Raw genomic sequence first — 21235 nt, 5'->3', positions numbered from 1 at the left:
ACTGGATATTGTTAGACCGCCAGCTCCCGTTCAAATTACACCAGAGTTACCGACCGCTACCGCGTTTTATTCGGGAATTTAATCCCGCGGTGCAAAAAATCTGGTCGGGAGAGCTGCGGGAATGCAGACCTCTAACTCCTATCTCACCCACTCCAACAGCGCCTCCTGCTGGCAGAGAATGGATTTGCATGTGCATAACAGTCCGAGTGAAGGCTGTACTGGTGGTCAATAAGAATAAAGCACAGATATGCTGGTCTGCGTCGGGAACTGGATATTGTTAGACCGCCAGCTTCCGTTCAAATTACACCCGAGTTACCGACCGCTACCGCGTTTTATTCGGGAATTTAATCCCGCGGCGCAAAAAATCTGGTCGGGAGAGCTGCGGGAATGCAGACCTCTAACTCCTATCTCACCCACTCCAACAGCGCCTCCTGCTGGCAGAGAAGCTTTGGTACCGAAATTGGTACCGAGAACCGTGGATTTTCACTGGTATTGGTACCGAATACTGAAATGTTGGTACCGTGACAACACTAACCCTGACTGGATTTGTCTGAAAGAAGAAAGTCATATACACCTAGGATGACTTGAGGGTGAGTAATTCATGGGCTAATTTTCATTTTTGGGTGAACTAACCCTTTAATATATTAATATTATTGAATAATAAACTATATAAATAATACTAGTGTGAAAGCACAGAGGTTTTCTGCACAAATCAATTAGTGACCCAATGTGGGTGCACACATTTATTATATATTAATATAAACTGCCTGTTAATAAACCTCACCTTTTTCTCAATTCCACTGAAAAACTGGAACATGGTGATGTTGGCAGGAGGTTTGGACATGCCCAGAGCCATACAGATGCCCTTCAGCTCCATGAAGTCTTTACTGCCGCCCGTCTCCTGCACCTTCTTCTGGGGCTGGTTTACCAGGATCATCCTAGACGCCTCAAGCTCGGAGATCAAGAAGCCTGGAAGAATGGTATGAGTATGAAAAATATTTAAGATGTCAAAGGATCTTGATAGTACCATTGAGATACTGTAATAGATTTTATTCATATTTTGAATTAGTTATTTTTTTTTAAATAGTAATTTTTTCATGTCTATATAGTTCATATTAATTTTTCAACTCATTTTTACTTGTTTTAGTAAATCAAATTAAAAGAAAAGAAAATGAGAACTGCTGCCTTGGCATGGCAACAAGCCGAAAAAAGTTGAAATTAATATTTATTTCAGTTCAATTTTATTTCAAGTAACAAAATTCACCAACACCCCCTTGATTTTGTTTGCATACTTAGCAGTAACAGGCAGTTGTTTGCATTCAGCAGACGTTTGGTAACCTCTCCGGTGATGAGAGCAGGATACGGACAGCACAGCTCAGCTAAAAGACCACTCATCTCCAGCTGAAACCCCTCAGCCTCGCTCGGACCTGCACAAGCCACACCCAAACAAACCGCAGACAAAACCCAGAATTCACACTCTAACTGACACTTCCTTGGTCTCGTAGATTACATTTTATATGCAGGATCACACTCACAGTTGGTCGCCTGCACATTCTCCTCTAGTCTGCAGTAGAGCTTCAGCTCAGACACAAGCCAGGCACAGAGTTTAGTGAACTCTGGAGATGCAGCGCCACCAGTCACAGCGGTCTCAAGAGCTCTGTCCTCTAGGAGAGGACCTTGGTATCTGTAAACACACACATACACACTTTCCTGAGCAGTTTATTTGCTTATGCTTGCATTTCGATATGGTCCTGGGTCATCCTGCACTTCCCCTGCTATATAGGAGAATGTGAAGTGACCCAATGATGTTGCAACAGTGCAATATCTAAGCATACTTACCTCTGGTATATATTTAAAAAGCTAAACGCTTTCAATTAAGAAAGTACGACATTATACAACAGTTATTTCTGGTCCTCAAATAGCATTACCAATAATTTTCCTATTACATCTAACGTTAAAGGTCTTTATTCTCATACAAACACGACCCATCCCTACCAGTTCTTCACTGACTCTAGAACACTCCACGAGTTTAATGATCTTGTAAACTCGTCTAACAACATCGAGAGCTGGGAATGTGGTGACAGAGGTGTGTTCATTTAGACTATAATGATTCAGGCTATTTATGGCAGAGGAGAAATTTGAGATTTTTGAGCACTGCTGACGCTGCACGGCCTAATCAATTCATTGACTATATAAATCAGGCTCTCAAATACGTGTACCAACATCCCCAGCTCTAATATAATGTGACAGACAACAAATCACGGGTGTTGAGGATTAAAAAACATTGGAAATTAAAAATTAATTCAGAATAGGGAAAGCGGTTCTGTGTCTCAGATCATGCAGAACACCGGCGTGCAGGGACATGCGTCCACGAGCTCAGATTTATGCCGTTAAACCGAAAATAAAAACGGCTGATAAAGCTAAAAATATGACAACGAGAGGTTTGATTCACCTACCCAAGGTCTTCCAAAGAATCAAGAGTATCAGTAAACTCCATTGTAAATTACTCCCTCTAGCAGCCGTAAAGACTGCAACGCTAGGTTGGCATAATGGGGTCCTTACAGTTCATGTAGGCGACCAGAAACATGCCGGAAACATTTGATCAGTTCTTGCGTTCACTTTTTTATGGCTTCACAAATTATCTTAAAGAAAATATACAACAATATATTTCAAATAATTACTAATTAAATTATAAAGTGAATAATTTATTTTATTTTATTTAATAACTCATTTATTATTTATAATTGTTATATATATTTTTTTCATTTATTAATTTATTATTTGCTATGAATAATGAGAATACTTGATCTATATTTAAAAAGACGTACAAAGCCTTTATTTAACATACTAAATTCTGTTATTAATTTGCATTTTGTGTATTTTTAATTCACAACTTTATTTGATCACGTATTATCTATATAATTGTATTGTTATCTAAATAAAAAAAGAAAAGGATACACTTTTATTGTTGCAGTTGTGATTATTAGTTCACAATATCCCAAGTAACACCGAGCCATGTTGTGCAGCTATTCATTGTTTGCATGTGTGCCTCAATCCATAAGAGGTGAACCAATGTACATTAGGGAAAACATGTTCAACGGTTACATCAATATAGTGTATTTATATGTTCGACTTCACGGCGTTGGTGTAAATAACATAAGTCAAACAGTTTTGAACTGGCATCGGTTAGACAGGCGTTTCTGTGATCTGCGCTGTGGTTCCAGTCCAGCAGGCGGCGCTGTGGCTGCGCTCAGACTCATGTAGACGCACAGGAGCTCAGAGAGTGAATGAAAAAATAAACTCGTTGTAACTAACGTTACACATATTTTGATCAGATATATATGTACAAAAATGTACCGAGGTACGTCAAACCCGGACTATCACCGGCCACCTGTACCCCCGTCAGGGTTCGGACACCCCGCAGCATCTTTTGGACCTCCTCCGTTCTGCCCTCCTTTTGGGGTTCCTCCGGGGCCTCGATACTGTGTTCCACCGCCCGGTCCTCCTCCGGGACGCCCGTACGGAACAGGGAATGAAAACTACAACAGAAAATCTTTTTACGAGGTTCGTGTTTTTCGGTCCAGTCATAAACCCAATCAGCATCTTCTTGTCGCAGCATTGGCTACATCCACCTGATCAAAATGCCATATTGATACATTTAATTTAATATTAGATAATTGTATATATCCAGTATCTTTGGATTCCATGTAAGAAATTAATTTTCAGTGCAGTGCATGAAAGCATAGTAAAATAGTATTTCATGTTGGTAATTGAAAGGCAATTTCAAGCAGTGTCCTGCAGTGTGGCATGTCATGCTTCATTTAAAACTACTTAAAGCATGCATTTACAATGGCACTAATTTGTTTGATTGATTAGTGCCCTGCAAATATTTAAATACTTTGTCATACTTTGCTTAAAAAGGTAGGGTTTAAAGACTATCCTTTCTAGGTTTAAATAACAGAAATATCAGATTTGTATTGTGATCTCAGACTTTTGTACTGGATATTATATGAATCGTATATCTTTATATGAATATGGACGTGTTACTTGTCAGTGTGTGGTCATATTTATTTTTCTTTCATTCCTGTCTTTCTCCTGCAGAGCCGACCCTTCACCAGCCCCACTGCTGACCAAAGTGGATCCACGCTGATCAGCTCTCTGCTCACACCTTCAAACCAGCATCAGCTTGGTCACTCCTCACAAAACTGGTCAACCCAAAGTCTAGATGAGCAAAACCAAGAAGTCAGGTATCAGGAACTAAACAAGGAGATTTTGTATGTTTAATTTGAATTGTGTTATAATTGCTATCTATGCGTTGAATTACATTTTTTTAAGTAATTTATTCCTGTGACAGCAAAGCTGAATTTTCAGCAGCCATTACTTCAGTATTCAGTGTCACATGATCCTTCAGAAATCATTCTAATATGCATATCCGATGCTCAAGTAACATTTATTATTATTATTATCAATATTGTATGTTTGTATATATGTGTGTGCATATAAATCTGTTAATTAACCCTAAATCCATTTCCATTGTGTTTCAATAAAGGAAAAAGGCAGAAGAGTTTCTCCGAATCCTGGAAGCAAGTGACCGGATTGAGCTGCCAGGAGATAAAAGTGACAATGGCACAGCAGACAAGCATCCAAGCCGAACGCGGAGTCGGAGCAGAGGGAGGAGCCGTCCACGCAGTCGCAGCAGGAGCCGGGCTCGTAGTCGAGCTCGGAGTCGTGGAAAGAGTCGGGCTCGCAGCAGAACACGCAGCCGTAGTCGCAGTCGAGGTAAAAGCCGCACAAGGGCCAAAAGTCATGCGAGGAGTCGTAGTCGTAGTCACGGGAAGAGCGGAACGCACAGTAAGAGTCAGTCACGCCTGAGCCCCAGCCAGACAAAACATTCTTCCAGAGGGACTGCTGAAGGCTCTAGCAGCACCAGCAGCGGAATAAGTCTTGGCGGTAGTGCCATGCCTGATCTATTTCATGGACTAAGACAGATCCTACAGAACAAAAATCTAGACAAACACCTGCCTTTGGTCAAGGACGCCTTCCTTAGAAACCAGGTGCACAACACTATTCTGTTATGTTTTGAGTTTGAGTTTCTATATTTTTTGGTTTATGGTTCAATGACATGATGTTTATTAAAGCTACACTATGTAACTTTTTTTTTTTTTTTTTAATAAAACAATGTTATTGAGACCGTCCAAAAAAATCCAACTTCCAAGCCATTTTTACCCAAATCCACTTTGATAAACCTGTAATAATATTAATGTAATACAATACAATATAATAAAAATATTTTGGAGCTGTTACAATGTTTTTGCGGGAAATTGCATACAAACATCATTCCCCCATGCTTGCCATGTAATTTCTGTACACAGAGAAAAGTAGCTTAGGCTGTGGGAAGCATAAACAAGAAAACTTGACCATAAATCATTAAAAATGGCAAACCTCTGAAGATTCACCCATTGTAAAAACAAAAAGTATAAAAACATATTATGTAGCTAAAAATGAAAAACATTTGCAAAAATGCAATTCATACAGACTTGGTTTTTAATTTTTAAAAAAAAGTAAATAAAATGTTGATGTTTATTTGGATCTTTTGAAAATTCTAGAAACCCTTATTAAGTAGTTTGATGTAACCTTTTATTAATGTAAAATGTTCAAATTTGTAAAAAAAAAAAAAAAAAACTTTTTACTTTCAAAAATATATTTTACAACTTTTTTTTTTTTAAATGATTAAGATGTGTTCAAGGTAAAAGATAGTATTACCTTTTACAGTCAATAAATTTGAACTCTAAACCAACTTGAATGCAAAGAGTACACTTTTAGGAACTTGGCACAATACTAGATTTTTAAGAGATTTTTTTTTCTTTGTTGTTGATTCTTATCATTGATGTTTATTTTGTCTCATTGACTTCCAGACCATTTAAACATCTACAAGTAATGTGAATTCTCTTCCCCTGTCTTCTAAACAGAATACTGATGACACAAGGGGAATGTTTCTGGCAAATCAGTCTGCAGTTAGAGGCTTCCACAACCCAGAACCGAGGTTAGAATCTGAAATCTCTGCTGAACTCTGTTATGGTTCCCTGCTTCCTCACGAGAGGGCTGGCGAAGACAGCAGCAGCTTTTCCAATATCTTATCCTGGAACACACCCAACCAGCAGCCTGAAACCAAGCCTGCATTCCAGAGTGTTGAAGATGAAGAGAAATTCCTATATGGAGAGGAAGAGGAGCGATCCAAACCTCAGGCTGTGACGGTTCCGTTGGCCCAGACAAGATCTGTGAGGTCTCCGGTTCATCATCTCAGTAAAGAACACCAGACTCATAGTCTCCAGGAACCCAAAGCTCATGCAATGCCTGCTAGCGTGCAGCCCGCTGCTTCTGGCACAACAAAAGTCTCTCCAGAGGAATGCGAGAAGGTGAGAACCCTCCTGAGGACCATCGGCCTGAATCCAGGCATGGCTGACATCTGTAAAATGGCTGCCAGACTAAAGGAAAAAAAGGAAGAACAAGGAATGCCAGGCTCGCTCTCGATGCTCAAACCAGCCTTGGAGGCGCTGCAAGCATTGTCCAGAGGTCAGAACCAGCATGTTTTATGCTTTTTAGTTGTCACTTTTATCCAAAGTGAAACTTGAAAGTTTGATAAAGACCAAGCACTATTCAGTATGAAAATATTACGATAACTTCAGCAGAGTTAGAGTTTTGAGTACTGAACATTCTATCCATATCAGTGGGAGGTTTTCAAACTATTAAAAAAGTTCAGAAGTTTTGCTAAAGTATGTATAAAGCTAAAAAGGCTGAATTTATCTCCAAAACAAAGTTTGAATGGAATCTGTAATTGGTTGGAGCTGAATTAACTGGTTTTTAAGTTGCAGGCTTGTCAGGTGATTCTTGAAAGTGTATTTTAAGAGTCTGCATTGCATCATAGCTGTTGTTTTGTTCTTGATGTTTGTCAGCTATTTGAAGAAATGATAAAAGACCTAGAAGACTTCTTCAAGAACCTTGTGCTTGTAATGCATTCAACTTTTAGTGTCTGTTTTCAGCATCCAAAACAGATGACAGTCAGAGTAATCGCTCTGGAAGCAGCCATTCTAATCAAGAGTCCAAGCGTGAGGAGAAGGTATGAGGAGTCTGGAAATCTGTCTTGCATCACAACTCTTAAAGTATTAGTTAACACTGTTAGCTCTGTATTATGTCATGCTGACTGTGAACACCCTTGACTGTTTTAGAAGATGGGTGAGAATGAGCGAGACAGACGAGAGAAACAGATTCAAAAGAAAAGGAAAGAGTACCTGGTGAAGGAACTGGAGGGTCTGCTGAAACAGGAAGGTATTAACTTGAGCAACTTATCTAATGAAGTTACTTAAAGATGCTATTAGTGATTTCAGCTGCCTTGCTAATGTCCACTGGACCTAAATTAGCAAACGCTGAATAAGAATATTTTACATTTTATGTATGAATTATAAAAATGATCATGATCCACATCTTTAAAATATCACAGAATGCTTTTTAATTTTTCTTTTGGTTCAATTCAACATTATTTATTTACTAATTATTTGAACTATGAACCATATAATAGTATTGTTTCTGTTCAGTTAAAATATATATTTTTAAGTCTTGTTTATCTTGTGGTTCAATTCATCTATTTCATTTATTTGAACCATGAAAATGTGTGTTTTTTTTTAAAATAATAAATATATTTATTTCAACCTTGAGCCATATAACAATGTAGTTTTTATTTGTTCAATACAACATTTTTTTTACTTCTTTGAACCATGAACCTTTTTTTTTTATTTTTTTTTTACTTGAACCACAATCCACAATAATGATATTGTTTTTGTTATTTGTTCAATGCAACTTATTTATTTATTCTAGCCATATATTGTTTTTATTTGGGTTCAGTTCATCAATTTTTTTTATTTACTTGAACCATATAATATATTTTTTTTAAATACAACTATTTATTGATTTTATTTAATTAAATCAGTCAATAATTATTGAACAGTTTGGTTCAACTGTGTACCTTTGCAAATATGTATTTATGTATCAACATGTATCTTGATTGTAGGTGGGGGTGATTTGATCCCGGTGATGGGTTTCTTCTGCCAGCGCTGTGAGGAGTTCTTCAGCGATCTGAACAGTGCAGAGAGACATGCAGAAAGTCACAGCCGCAAGGACAGGAACAAGGTGGCACTATAAATGCCATTTTCCATGGATCACTTACTCTCATCTGTAATACAGAATAGTGAATTATGGGAAAGAAACATCAGCTTTCTCTCTTGTCTTTGCAGACAACAGGGTCACAGGAGCAGCACAGGGATACTAAAAGACATGAAGACCAGCATCACTTATCATCTCACAGACGAGAGAGCGCACACAGTAGGCCTGAGAGGTCGACGTCCTCACGGGTCTACCAGGACCACAGGGAATGCAGTCCTGACAGAAAGCACACCAGAGACGAAAGAAGCCCTCATTCTACAGATATCAAACTCAAAAACGAGCCAGAGGGCAAAGACAGTAAGGATGAGAGTAAAGACAAATACAAAGAGAAAAAGGAAAAAACTGATGACGAGGATGATGCAGAATCAACAAAGAATGAGAAAAAGAAAAAGAAGAAGGAGAAGAAAATGAAGAGAAAAGAAAAGAAGAAAAAGAAGGACAAGAAAAAAGCAGAGGGTAATAAGGATTCACCTTAGTCAGTGTTTAAGGTCTTCTAAAAGCATCAGCTGTGTTTGAGCTTTTGTAACTGCACTACATTTCAATCAGCAGTCATTGGTGAGTCTTTTCTGGTTGAAGGCCTAAACATGATGTAAATGTTTTTTATGCATCCTGTAGATGACAGTCCAATTGCATACAGTGTATTACAGGAACGCTTCACTTATATAGAGACACTTTTAGCATGTTACATTTAAATGTGATCAACCAGAGAAGATTTAAAACCTAAAACTCCAGAACTTTATAGAAATGTGCAGACATTCTGGTTGTATATCAAGCCCAACCTGAAGTTTGTCCCAGTTGTCATTGTCCTATGAACAGTATTCCACAAACCAAACATACTGCAACGTTCTTGCTCTGAAAAATGTAAACATTCATACTACGATTGAAAAAGTTTATGCTGTAATAAAAGGTTTTTGGATTAGATTGGTGGTCAATGGTTTCCATTTGCTTTATAACCCTCATGTTAATGCCTGTTTGGTTCAATAAATTAAGACCTTTTTTCTGTTTATTATATTTTCATGGTTAATTGTCTCAGTGTAGTTTTTGTGTCTTTAAGACTAACTATAAGCTACTGTGCTCCAAGCTGCCAAAAATGTATTTTTAGCCGATACATCCATTTAAAAAAGTTTTTCTCTTCTAAATATTGATGACTCTACACCAACTGTCTTACAAAATGTTATCTAGAATAAAACCTCCCCTTCCCTTAAAGGTGCTGTATGTAAGTTCTACTAAAGCATAAAAATACCATAATATGTTTGCAGATATTTAAGAAACATGTTAACATACTTGTTTATCTGAAAAACAATGCTAGTCATTCTCCTTTGAAAATGTGCGTTCCGGGCCATTCCGGTCTCTGTTTTGGTTTGTGAAACCCGCCCACTGCCAGTTTACCCAATTGTATTTCGGCACCCCGGGTTGCCAGTTGGCGGAAAACACAGCGTATTTCATTTCTTTCATTGCCAAGTGCGCTCGTTCCTGTTGGTGTCGTCAATCTGGCAACCTGCGTGTGCGTCAAGTCTGAGGAGGAGGGGCCGGGTGAAAAAAAACCCTCTCCAATATTTTTAATTTGGGCTGCAATACCTAGTTCAACCACTCGGTGTCAATCCTACATACAGCACCTTTAATACCACTTACTAGTAACCGCAAGTAGCAAATCACGGCTCATGGCTGTGACTTTAACTAAAGGCTAACTTTATAAAAGGAATAAAGAATAAAAATGCATTTGCCAAGCACGGGATCTTTCAGTGTCACTCTCACTGTTCTCTGCCATAGGAATGCGTCAATAGATGCCTTGTTTAGTTCTCTTTAAGGGACCAATCACGCAGTGTGAATCCACGTGACTCCAGTCCGTGAAGACCTTAATAATGGATTTGCTTCTTACAAACACACAGCTTGTTAATGGACTTAATGACTTATGGATTATTGTGATGTTTTTATCAGCTGTTTTGACTAATTTTGATGGCATCCATCACTGCAGAGGATCCATTGGTGAGCAATGAGCAATGAAAAATTTGTCTCATTTGAAAGTGACGTGACATGTGGCCAAGTATGGTTACCCATACTAGGAATTAGTGCTCTGCATTTATCCCATCCTAAGTGCGCACACACACACCCGGAGCAGTGGCCAGCCATTTATGCAGCAGTTGGGGATTCGGTGCCTTGCTCAAGAGCACCTCAGTCGTGGTATTGAAGGTGGAAGAGAGCGCTGTACCTTTGGGTTACGAGTCCGACTCTCTAACCATTAGGCCACGACTTCCCCCTTTTTGTTAAAAGTAAAAGATGCAAGACATGAAAAGACATCTGTCTAGTACAAGTTGACAATGAGAAAGCAGTGCAGTGGAATGCAAAAATGCCTTCTGTGTGAACAGACCCTAATTCTGTAAAGAGCTAATAGGAGAAACTGCTTTTTCTTAAGCAGTATTTAATGTTTAAAAACAATGACACAGTGGACCATAAACCTCTCATCAAGCAGCAAATTTTAAAATACATTTTCCAATGATCTGCAATTGGCACTCTTCAAAGGCATGCTGACCCCATGTCTGGTTTGTACCTTCTAATAAACTTCTAAGCAACATTCAATTTTACATGATGTTGTAAAAAAAATTAAAAAATGACAGGAAGACAGCAGGTTTCCAATACTGAGTATTTTTCCACATCTACACTAGAGCCCTCAAACCAGGAATGTACATTAACTGTTACATAAGAAAACTGTACAACAGTGAAGAAGATTAAAAAAGGGAAAAAAGCAAGAGAAATAATCCTTAAATTAAAAACAAAAACAAACAGACATTAAATAACTAAAAAAAAAAAAAATATCTGGAAATATGAAGGTTCATTCATTTGGAGTGTAGTAGAAGGTGCAAAGCTAAAAGCTGATCGCTTGTTTGCTGCTGGTTGGTTAATGCGAGTACATGTGTTATATAAGTGTGTTCAAACCTTTTATTTAAACTAGCATAGCCAATTATTTTATGAAGTGAAGTACAAAATCTGGAGTGCGAATATCCGACAGCACCCGTTTACAGAAATTGTTATATGCTCTTCTATTAACTTTGGCTCTACGTCTGTGTGTTTTTGGGACATACTGAGGGAAGGTCGCAGAGTTGAATTCCTCTATGCTTGCTGTCAGAGGCAAATATGTTAGCAAACAGGTTGAATTCAGATAAATGGAGAGACATAGTGTAACAAACACATTAACGACAGATTTGGTATGTGCTAATGAAAGGCTACTGCAGGTTTACATTGTGTGTGTGTGTGTGTGGTTCACATCAACCAAAGGAGTGTTCAACAACATTACAAAAGTAACATTGACAAAGTTGGCACATTATACAGTCACCTGACTCACATTTCTTTTTTTTCTCAGGCTCATTCTTACACAAACACACGCATAAACACGCTTGCGAGCGCAAGTGAAGAAATGTCCCTTCCACAGGACACAAGTTCATTAGGAGATACTTCAAACAGGACATTCAGCACATGGGGGCTGAGCCTGAGCTGTCCCTCAGAAGTTCGGGTCGCCCTCGGGCACACTGCAGAGGTCAAAGTGCTGAGTGATGACCGGCATCTCTTCAGAGTCTCAGAAACATCATCACTTCCTCTGGGAGAGAGTCAGCTGTTAGCTTCTTAAGGCAGGACTGTTGCTGCTGCTGCTTTTGTCAGTTTCTTTGAGTCCATCTTTCATCAGAGCAGAAAAGACCTGCAGGAGGGAAAAAAGAGAGGAAGCCCATTGAAGTTTCTTTAACTTTAGACTGTTTTATGTCTTTCATTTTGATTAAAACAGGCATTTTCTTTTTGTTGTGCAAAGATCACATTAAAACTGGCTTGGATACTTTTTAACATGCCTTTATCATTTGATTTTATTGGTTTACGATTGACCAAACCATCATATAAATATGAATAATGTTGCTTAAAATTATAATTAAAGGGGTCATATGATGCTTTTTTAAAGATCATTATTTTGTGTATTTGGTGTAACATAAAGAATATCTCTTTGGTTTTGAGACTTTAGTCTTTGCAACTTCAGGGATCTTATCTATGCACAATCAGCTTGTAACACTCCAAAGAGAAAGGACAACTTGAAATCGCATCATATGACCCCTTTAAAACAAAAAGTGAAATAAACCATCTCAATATTTATATTTAATAATTAAAAATAAACTGTCTCAATTATGCCATCATTTCCAGTTTCATTGCCACTAATAAAAATGTAAATGTAAGTATTTCTCACCTGGTTCCACCGGCGGTTGTTACTGATCATCTGTGTGTTTGCGATGCAGGAGAAGAGTGCGTGTGCAGGAGTGTTTTCAGGTAGCCGGGAAAGGAACTGTGCACTATGGATGAAATCCATCTGCAGTAGAACATCCTGGTACAGTCTCAGAATTCCCAGTCCTGTTCGGAATAACGCCTCCTCTCCATCTCGGCAAAACACATCCCAAACACGACATGCCACGTCCAGCGGTAACGACTTGCTGTACAGAGTGAAGATCCTGAGAGCATGACAGATAAAAGTGGTAAGAGAGAATTCTGCTTGAAGTGGTACAAATGCTCAGATGCTCTGTGTTTTTGCAGATGGGAACTGTAAGGAATTTAACAATTATTAAAAGGTTCCATTAACAATTCAATTCACAGTATTGAAGAAAAAAATATGAAAATATCTACTAAAATAAGATTACATTTTGAGAAAGGAAATTCACATAAAAATGAATGAAGTCTTTTTAGAGGCAGCAAACATGTAATCCAGTAACTACACTACAGTTCAAAATTGTTTGAAAGAAAATGTATACTTTTAGCAAGGGCACATTATATTCAAAAGATTTTTATGTCTCAGAAGATTCTTTTGAACTTTCTATTCATCAAAGAATCCTGGGGGGGGGAAAAAAGTATCACCGTTTTCATAAAAATATTAAGCATCAAAACTGTTTGATAAATTCAGAAGGATAGATATTAGAATTATCTAGCATATTAGAATGCTTTATAAAGAATCATGTGACATCAGTCATTCGTTTGGGAATCAGACTGCACTTGTCTGGTTGTTTCCAGTATTAAAATTAAGCGGATCCAGTTCTTGTTTCCCAACACTATTAATTAGATTCAGCCACCCTAAACTTGCCAGAGGCTTCCTTTTTAAAAAAAAAAAGAGAAATATGAATGAATTTCCCCTCACAGGAGAGAACATAAAAGCAACCCTAGGGGGCAATAAAGAGCTACTGCAGGAAAACTACTTATGAATCTCTCCTCTCTGATTTCAAAACAAGGAAAAGAAACACACAGAGAGGAGAGGAACGAACAAACAGCAGGAAGAGAGATTTTAAGAGCAGATTTACCAGTCTATGAGGTAAAAATCAGGCGTCAAGCTGTTGTTCTGAAAGTGCTGGAATAGTTTGGGAAGGTTCTCCTCAAAAAACACCTCAAATGCTGCAAAATACTTCAGCATCTTGGGAGAAAAACAAAAGTATCACTTCAGTATAGAGCATAACTCCAGCTTAAACAGACATGATCAAAAGCACAACATCGAGAGTGCAAGATAAAAGGAATGTTCGTCAGCAGATTTTTGGGAGTTCTTGGCTCAGAGTTTTTTTACTCTGAGTTTGTCTGGCAAATGAAATCTCTATAAGTGGGTCAACAGATGGTTGGAATAAATGCTGACTGCAAACGCAGACACAACACTCCCTCTATTTTAAGAGCAAATGTAGCAGGTCTACTACAAATATATTTGATGTGTGTACCAGGTCATGGTCCACTCTGAAGAAGGCCATCTGGCATGGTTTGTTTAGGAGGTTGGCAAAGGCTATGAAGGCATCGGCTTCCTCCAAATTCAGAATTAGAACAGCAGCAATGAAGGACATCCCCTGAACCTACAACATGCCACATACATGTTAAACACTCAATGAAGGACGTCCCGGTTCATTCATGTCATCCGGGATGGTACTTACATAGCCGACATCAGGTCTGTAACAGGTGTACGCCCCCAACACACTGTGCAATATATCATGATATGGTCCACCCTGATGGAAAGAGAGGGGACAAAATTAGTCATGATGGAAACAAAATAAAAACAGACAATAATAATAATAATTTCAGCACCAAAACACCTGTTCTTACCTTCTGGAATATGTATAGAGAGGGGAAAGTTCTGGAAATATCCAGCTTGATTAAATCCAGACTCGACTCTCTGTCTGCCAGTGAAACTCCACATTCTAATTAATTAAAACCATAAGTAGTCATCAGTCAGGCTACAGCTGGTTGACAGAGCTAAAAAAATTCTATATTTTTCACCCTCTTATTCTCTAAGTCTCTTATTCTGACCAAGCCTGCATTTGTTTGATACTATAAAAAAAACAGTAACATAGTGAATTATTTTTACAATTTAAAATATCTTTTTCTATTTTAATATAGTTCAAAATGTAATTTATTCTTGCAGCGGTCTTCAGTGTCACACAATTCTTCAGAATTCATGATGCTGCAAATGAACCGTTGAATTAGAGTTTTGACTGGTTTACTTAAGCAATTAACTGTTTAAACTGGTTTAAACTAAGAAATTCTCACCAACTCTATTTTTGCTACTAGATGATTAAATCAGAGATGTTATTAAAACAACTTTGTCTTAATGCTCTCGTACTTGATACTTGCGAATCATGAGACAAGACAGGATGCAAAATGTCTTTAAAGGCTCTTAAAGAGCATATTAAATTCTTTACGGTATTCACTTTGTTTACAGCAGAATTATCATGGATATGTTGTAAATATTCTTGGTATCATCCAGTCACATGTCAGAGTAGATAAGAAAAGATATTGTCTGGTTTATTGATATCATGTGATGCAATTCAGGAAGCTTTTAATGGAAACCATGCATCTGACACCAACACACACCGGCAATGCTTCACCTCAATCTGGCTTCACTTTCACTTTCAAAGATAGGACTGTTTAGTTACTTCATTCTGTGATGTAGTTTAGCTTGCAGACAGGTTAGTGAAAAGCAAAAAAAGAACAAACAGACCTTCATTTTCATTGACTGAACTCGTCTCGCTGAAGCTCCTCCACTTCTCTTTGGCTCTGGACAGGAAGATCTCATACAGCTCTAAAACACACACAGACACAAAGACACAAGCACAATTGCAACAGCTGCTTCCTTGTCAACATACTTCATCTGTGTTTGTTTGTGTCAGACTGATGTTACACACAGCCATAGGGTCACAGATGATCAAGACTAGGCATGGGACGATAACCGGTTTCAAGGTATACCTTGAAAAATCACGCATTTAAAAAAAAAAAAAAAAAAACTTTGCCACTGTTTGGGTGTTGTACAGAGAGACCGCGCACATCCTTGTACCTCACTGCTCCAAACCATAGCTCCAAACTTAATCCGGGAAAGGTGAACATTCCTGCATCATAACTTGGACTGAAAGATGAATGTGTAGAAAGCGAGCATGTCTCCAAAAACCTTGTTGAGCTGCAGGTTTATGCATGCATTTTTTATTAATTTTTTTATTTTATTTTTTACAGAAATTATGTTTTGATTATATTTTTGATTATTGAGCTGCAGGTTTAGGCTCACTTAAGTGACTGCATTTAATTAAGAAGAATTTAATTATTTATTCTAATTATTTAGCCTGACATGTTTACTGTTCCAAAATGTTCTATATGTTTCTTAAAAATAAAATGTGTTCAGTGAAAAAAAAAGTTGTTTTTTTACCCAGACATTTAAAATTAACATATTTTAGAGCTGTAATCGCCAATACCGTGATACCGTGAAACCGTGATATTTTTATCTAAGGTTATCATACCATCAGAATCTCATACCGGCCCATGCCTAATCAAGACTAACCAAATGTGAGGAGTCCAGCAGTCGCCATAGTTACCTGGGGTGATGTTGAGCTCATTCCCAATGGCGAGGCTCCAGACCTTCCCGCGGACGCTGGGCGGGACGCCCTGCCACCAAAGGTCTCGTACACGCCGTGTGTTACGCCTTTGTCATAGCAACAGAGCACATCATTACATTAAAAGGCATGAATAAATCCACTTTTTGTGCAAAATGGACAGATATATGGATGGGACACTTACATGCTTTCCCAATTAGGCAGGACTTCCATGTTCCAGATCACCATGGCATTGGCGATGTTCTCCTCCTGTCGGTATCGCTCCTTCAATTGACGTTTTTTCTTCTGTGCCTCTTTCATCTCTAAGCAAAAGAAGACCAAGTGTTTGTGTGTGTGTGTGTGGATAGGCAACAACATTAATGCAACAACAATTTGTGTGTTTGTGTGAGGGGCAGCTGTGTGAGGTAGTGAAATACAGGGGCGTATGGCCAACAGATCAAGTGTCAAATGTCATTTCCATTGCAAATACAGTCTAATAAATGTCTGCACAAAGAGACATATGTTACTCACCCCTTCGCTTGGCCCCTGCAACCATCTCACTGTATTCCTGCCGGTGTCTCTGAGATTCCTCTTCTGATTTAGCTGGCAGGTTCCTAAAAATACAAGAAGTCTTTGAACCTGCATAAACACAAAAAAACCTTCACCCAAATATACACTACTGTTCAAAAGTTTGGGATCAATGAGATTTTTTTTAAATGTTTTTTTTTTTAAAGAAGTCTCTAATGCTGACCAAAGCTGCTTTTATTTGATCAAAAAATAAAATAAAAAAATTAATATTGTGAAACTGTATTAAACTTTTTATAGAATTTTAATTTTATTGAAAATTTAATCACAAAACCAAATCTGCTGAATGAAGCAAAAAAAACAAAACAAGAGACAAGGGACAATCTCTGCTTTACACATAAAAACTGACCATTTATTATAAATAACTAAAACTTTCAAGATAGGATTTGTCCATGTTTTCATTGGCACAACTCCAATCAGTTGTTTTGGGGTTTTAAATTTAGGCCAAATCCTTAAGTCAGAGGAATGATACAAAGACTAAAACAGACATGGATTATAAGAAAAGTGTACGGTCAGGGCTCTACGCTTACTTTTCTTTTTACTTTAAAAAATTTAGGAGCACAGTCAAAAAATTCAGGAGCACCTTCCGATCAATAACAAAAATTAGCCTTCCCATTACAAGATGATATTTGACTCCTTAAAGTGATCTACAGGGGCATTTCTTTTTACCATTGTAATGGCATTTTTTATTAAAAGTATGCCATATTTTGTGTCAAATTCAAAAATTTATATTTATAAGCTTTTTCAAAATTTCTAATTAAAACAACAGAATAAGAAGAGTAAGTTACAGATAAAATTAAATCAGTATTAACAAAATTAATTTGCACTACAGAGGTGGCACAGAAGAACACAAAAGTGGAATGTAGGTATATTTACAGACGATTTATGAGGCTCAGAGGTGGCTGCATGAGTGCAATTAATTTCAGAAATTCATGTTGAGATTAACGTTTTAAATATAACATTTTAAATATAGAAATATTGAATGATTTAAATAACTGAAATAATAACTATAAATTAAATTAAAACTGCCAGTAGGTGGCAGCAAGTCACTGCTTTTATCACCAAATCATCAATTGAATTGTTCTAATGGCTGATTCATTCAGGAACGAAGCAAGTGACTCTTTATGAATGGGTAACTGAATCATTGACTCACTAGATTCATTTAAAAATGCACGTTCCTTCATAAACGAAACACAGCCGTGTTTGCATGGAGATTTGCAGCGACTCAGCAGTGATTTAGTTTGAAACTATTTTCGTTGACAAAATAGAGCAAAATCAGGCAATAGTGTTATAGTCAGACAATGAAAGTCACTTAATATTGACTTCTTGTTTATTGAACTGTTGTATTAAATCAATATCACAAAAAAATCTATAAAATCAAATCAATAAAAGCTGTCAGAAAGTTCAATTTTAATCAACAAAGCTCTCTACACTGCACAATGAATCTCTTATTTACACCCTGTCTACACTTTGTTTGTTATAATGAGAGGATTCGTTAACTTGCATAACTCGGCACTGAACAAAACTCTGGTGTTTTGAGTGCATTCTGATTAACATTGCATTCAAGGTATAAACAGATATGTCTTTGATACATTACTCAAAACACTGCAAAAACACGTTGCAAGTAGAAAACTTTGAAGCTCCCCTAAGCGAAAACACAAATATGCTGATCGTGTCAGTCGCACTGGTGCTCCTAAATATTTCATAGTCGCACACAGTAGTTTTCAATCACAAATGCGACTGAAATGGTCACACTGTAGAGCCCTGAGAGGACTGAAATCACTCTATGGATGAAGTTCTTTGTACATTTTCTTTGGACAGTGCCTTCAGAGCAGGGACATAACCACCTTATACACTGAGATGGACACATTTAAGTCAATATTCGGAACAGTTATGTGGGCTTTTCAATTGTTAATTCTTAAATTATTACATTTGGCTCCCCAATCCTGAATATGTTGTACATCAGAATCATTTCCTCTCTGTGAGCATGTCATCTGGAATGCAAAGTAACTACGTTTTAGCTAGTTTCAAACCACAAACTCCCAAGTTACAACCAGATGAAAAGCAATCTCATTCAGGTGTGAAATCTACCTGGTTACACCCAGGGCCGGATTTACGCATAGGCATTCTAGGCACGTGCCTATGCTCGCTCGTCCAGTGGGGCCCAAACACAATGAAGAGATATATAATATTTTGTTATACTATGGGCTATCTACAACAATAAAAGAACCAAAACCTCAGAAGACATTGAGCAAATAAATATAACAAACAATAGGGTAAAAATTACAAACTATTTCCACGTCTTCCACCTTTTTTATGAACGGAAATCACGCTTTCTCCGGTTCTCTCTCACAGACGCACACACACACACTCGTGCACACACACGGACAGAAACTTGTCGTCAACGCCGGCCCACGAATTTATCAATAAACAGTATCGCAGCTGAAAAGCTACATGACATTTCTCAGTAGGGAGGTTCTTGATGCAGTTTAACTTAAAGATTCACTATTAGTAGACGCTGCTGCTGAACACTGCTGAGAGACGCACAGATGCAGGTATTCACACGTGCTTAATATCTCTCTCTCTAATAACTGCATTAGCCTGCATATCAATGGCTCAAGCCTCTGTTATTACCTCTAAAATGTCATTTTGGAATTTGCAATGGAAGGTTAGGGATTAGGTGCGTAAAAAATAGTTAAACACATTTCAGGATGGAAACATGCCAAATGTCTTGAAACAAATCATCTGAACAATGTCTTGATGTGTGGTTGTGACTCCTGGCCATTAAAATTATTAGAAAAATAACTCCTGAAGTGGTACGCCGCACCTATTAATGGAATGGTCTTTCTGGGTTTTCAAACAAATTAAGAACTACATTCGATTTTTATTGACTGAACGCAAGCGTGTATTGCGATAGAAAACACTGTAACGGTTTCACTGATTAAGAAATATTTTTGTTTGCTTGGGTGGTAATATTAGGCCTATTATATTAATAGGGAAGGGGGTCCAAAAATTTGTTCTGCCTATGTCACGAAAAGAGGTAAATCCGGCCCTGGTTACACCTTACTGAGTGAGTCCAACACTAACTATACAAAAAGCCAGTTTTCAATTAACAACTAAGCAAAGCACATACTGTTCTGCTACACATTAAGATAATTTTTTAACAAAACCTGCTCTTCAGGTTTATATGCACACATTTGGCATGACAGCTTGTTTCACCAGCAGTGCCCAGGGAATTTGGGTAAATATTTGATTAAATGGAAGCTTGCAGCACTTGAAGCAGTGCATTATGGGAGCTGTAGTTCATGTTTCACACTTACGGAGGTCTCTCTTCCAGAATGAGAGCGGTGGTGGACAAAGGCTCAAACTCCAGATTCTTGCGTCTCATTGGCTGAGGGTGAGGGGGTGGTCCTATGGCGGGCCCCGCCCTGGACTCATACTCCTTAAAAAAAAAAAGGTAGTCATTATGAGATTACAGCAGATCTGTGTCTACACTTTCTCAGCTGCCACATATCCGGAGGAGATGTGAAGGGAGGAAGAATTCCGTCATGAGTTTCCCACATGCTATGAGTGAAAGGCCCAAAGGCAATGGTCTTATTGTTAACCCATATTATAACTGAACCACAAACAGCATAACTCCAATACAGGTCAACCAGAGAAATAAAACATTTACATTCACAGAGTAATGGCACAAACACCAAGGCTAACTGTGGTTCAATTTATGTGTATACATACTGGACAAAGCCACAAACTCATTATTTAGGTCTGTTAGTCAGACTTTGCAAAAAAATAAAGGCATCCTTGCACACTTTATGTGAATTATTACCAGCTTTATGTAACCATGCTGTTGAAAGACATTACATGGCCATGATGTTAAAAGGTTAAAGGACATAAATACACAGACAAGGTCAGTAAGAATTCTGTTAACTCAATGTTTAGATGTTATATGTACTTTTAATACACTTAAGTTAAGAAACCACATTCCTTTAAGAAGAGGAGGATCTGAAGCCTCCGTGTGCGAGTTTATCGGAGGTCTCTCTCTCACTCACTGGAATACAGAGAGACACCTGCAGAGTGTGGAGGGTGAATTGAGCACAAATCCAGAGCTGAAAACAACACAGGCTCAGTCATCACTTACTGAAGGAGAAGAGTAAAGACAGCTGCACACACACACACACACACACACATAATGCCCACGCTTGCCCCACACACACTTGTCCCTCCTGGCTGACACACAAAATTACGCAGAGTTTCCAGCAGTAATCTCAATCCTTCTTTATTTCACAGACTCTGTCTCACTTGGTTTTTCTTCCCCGCTTTCTCTTTTGCTTTCTCGATCTCTCCCTAACCCTCTTCAGCAAATACTGCTTTGCTATCTTTTCTCTGCACAAATAAGGGTATGGACTTCAGTGTTTCTGGTTATGGAAACAGCGCTACTGTTTCTTGGGTTATACACTCTTTAAGGAAATATTCACCCAAATATATATATTTTATAAAAATAAAGGCATCCTTGCACACTTTATGTGAATTATTACCAGCTTTATATAACATTATATATATATATATATATATATATAGAGAGA

General features: G+C 37.9%; 3 protein-coding genes across 4 annotated transcripts in view; 1 reads left to right on the top strand and 2 right to left on the bottom strand.

The window, feature by feature from the left end:
- Nucleotides 1-2588, bottom strand: part of LOC107755972 (protein FAM98A-like) — a 6156-nt gene extending 3568 nt beyond the window's left edge. The window contains exons 1-4 of the mRNA XM_016572936.1: nt 2457-2588; nt 1536-1684; nt 1293-1427; nt 785-969 (exon numbers count right to left, since the gene is read on the bottom strand). Of these exons, the coding sequence (XP_016428422.1) occupies nt 785-969; nt 1293-1427; nt 1536-1684; nt 2457-2497 (510 nt within the window). The 5' untranslated portion in view covers nt 2498-2588. The remainder of the gene's footprint in view (nt 1-784; nt 970-1292; nt 1428-1535; nt 1685-2456) is intronic.
- A 609-nt stretch (nt 2589-3197) lies between these two features.
- On the top strand, nt 3198-9136 carry LOC107755970 (zinc finger protein 318-like). Of its 2 annotated transcripts, none has more exons than XM_016572935.1 (8): nt 3198-3564; nt 4102-4247; nt 4550-5054; nt 5970-6573; nt 7041-7117; nt 7230-7326; nt 8066-8184; nt 8289-9136. In XM_016572935.1, the coding sequence occupies exons 1-8, from the start codon at nt 3352-3354 to the stop codon at nt 8691-8693; spliced, it is 2166 nt and encodes a 721-aa protein (XP_016428421.1). In that variant the 5' UTR covers nt 3198-3351; the 3' UTR covers nt 8694-9136. The 2 variants fall into 2 exon arrangements, with proteins under 2 accessions (XP_016428421.1, XP_016428420.1); XM_016572934.1 differs by having other exon boundaries at nt 7227-7326.
- Nucleotides 9137-11466: 2330 nt separating this feature from the next.
- LOC107755969 (TBC1 domain family member 12-like) overlaps nt 11467-21235 on the bottom strand; it is a 14518-nt gene continuing 4749 nt past the window's right edge. The window contains exons 3-13 of the mRNA XM_016572933.1: nt 19973-20094; nt 16599-16681; nt 16273-16390; nt 16071-16177; nt 15209-15289; nt 14314-14408; nt 14145-14216; nt 13938-14066; nt 13536-13645; nt 12440-12698; nt 11467-11908 (exon numbers count right to left, since the gene is read on the bottom strand). Of these exons, the coding sequence (XP_016428419.1) occupies nt 11828-11908; nt 12440-12698; nt 13536-13645; nt 13938-14066; nt 14145-14216; nt 14314-14408; nt 15209-15289; nt 16071-16177; nt 16273-16390; nt 16599-16681; nt 19973-20094 (1257 nt within the window). The 3' untranslated portion in view covers nt 11467-11827. The remainder of the gene's footprint in view (nt 11909-12439; nt 12699-13535; nt 13646-13937; nt 14067-14144; nt 14217-14313; nt 14409-15208; nt 15290-16070; nt 16178-16272; nt 16391-16598; nt 16682-19972; nt 20095-21235) is intronic.

This window comes from Sinocyclocheilus rhinocerous, unplaced genomic scaffold (assembly GCF_001515625.1).
Source record: "Sinocyclocheilus rhinocerous isolate Xijiao unplaced genomic scaffold, SAMN03320098_v1.1 scaffold1764, whole genome shotgun sequence".
Taxonomy (NCBI): Eukaryota; Metazoa; Chordata; class Actinopteri; order Cypriniformes; family Cyprinidae; genus Sinocyclocheilus; species Sinocyclocheilus rhinocerous.
Note: the sequence above shows the minus strand (reverse complement) of the source record. Positions and strands in the feature narration are given on the sequence as shown.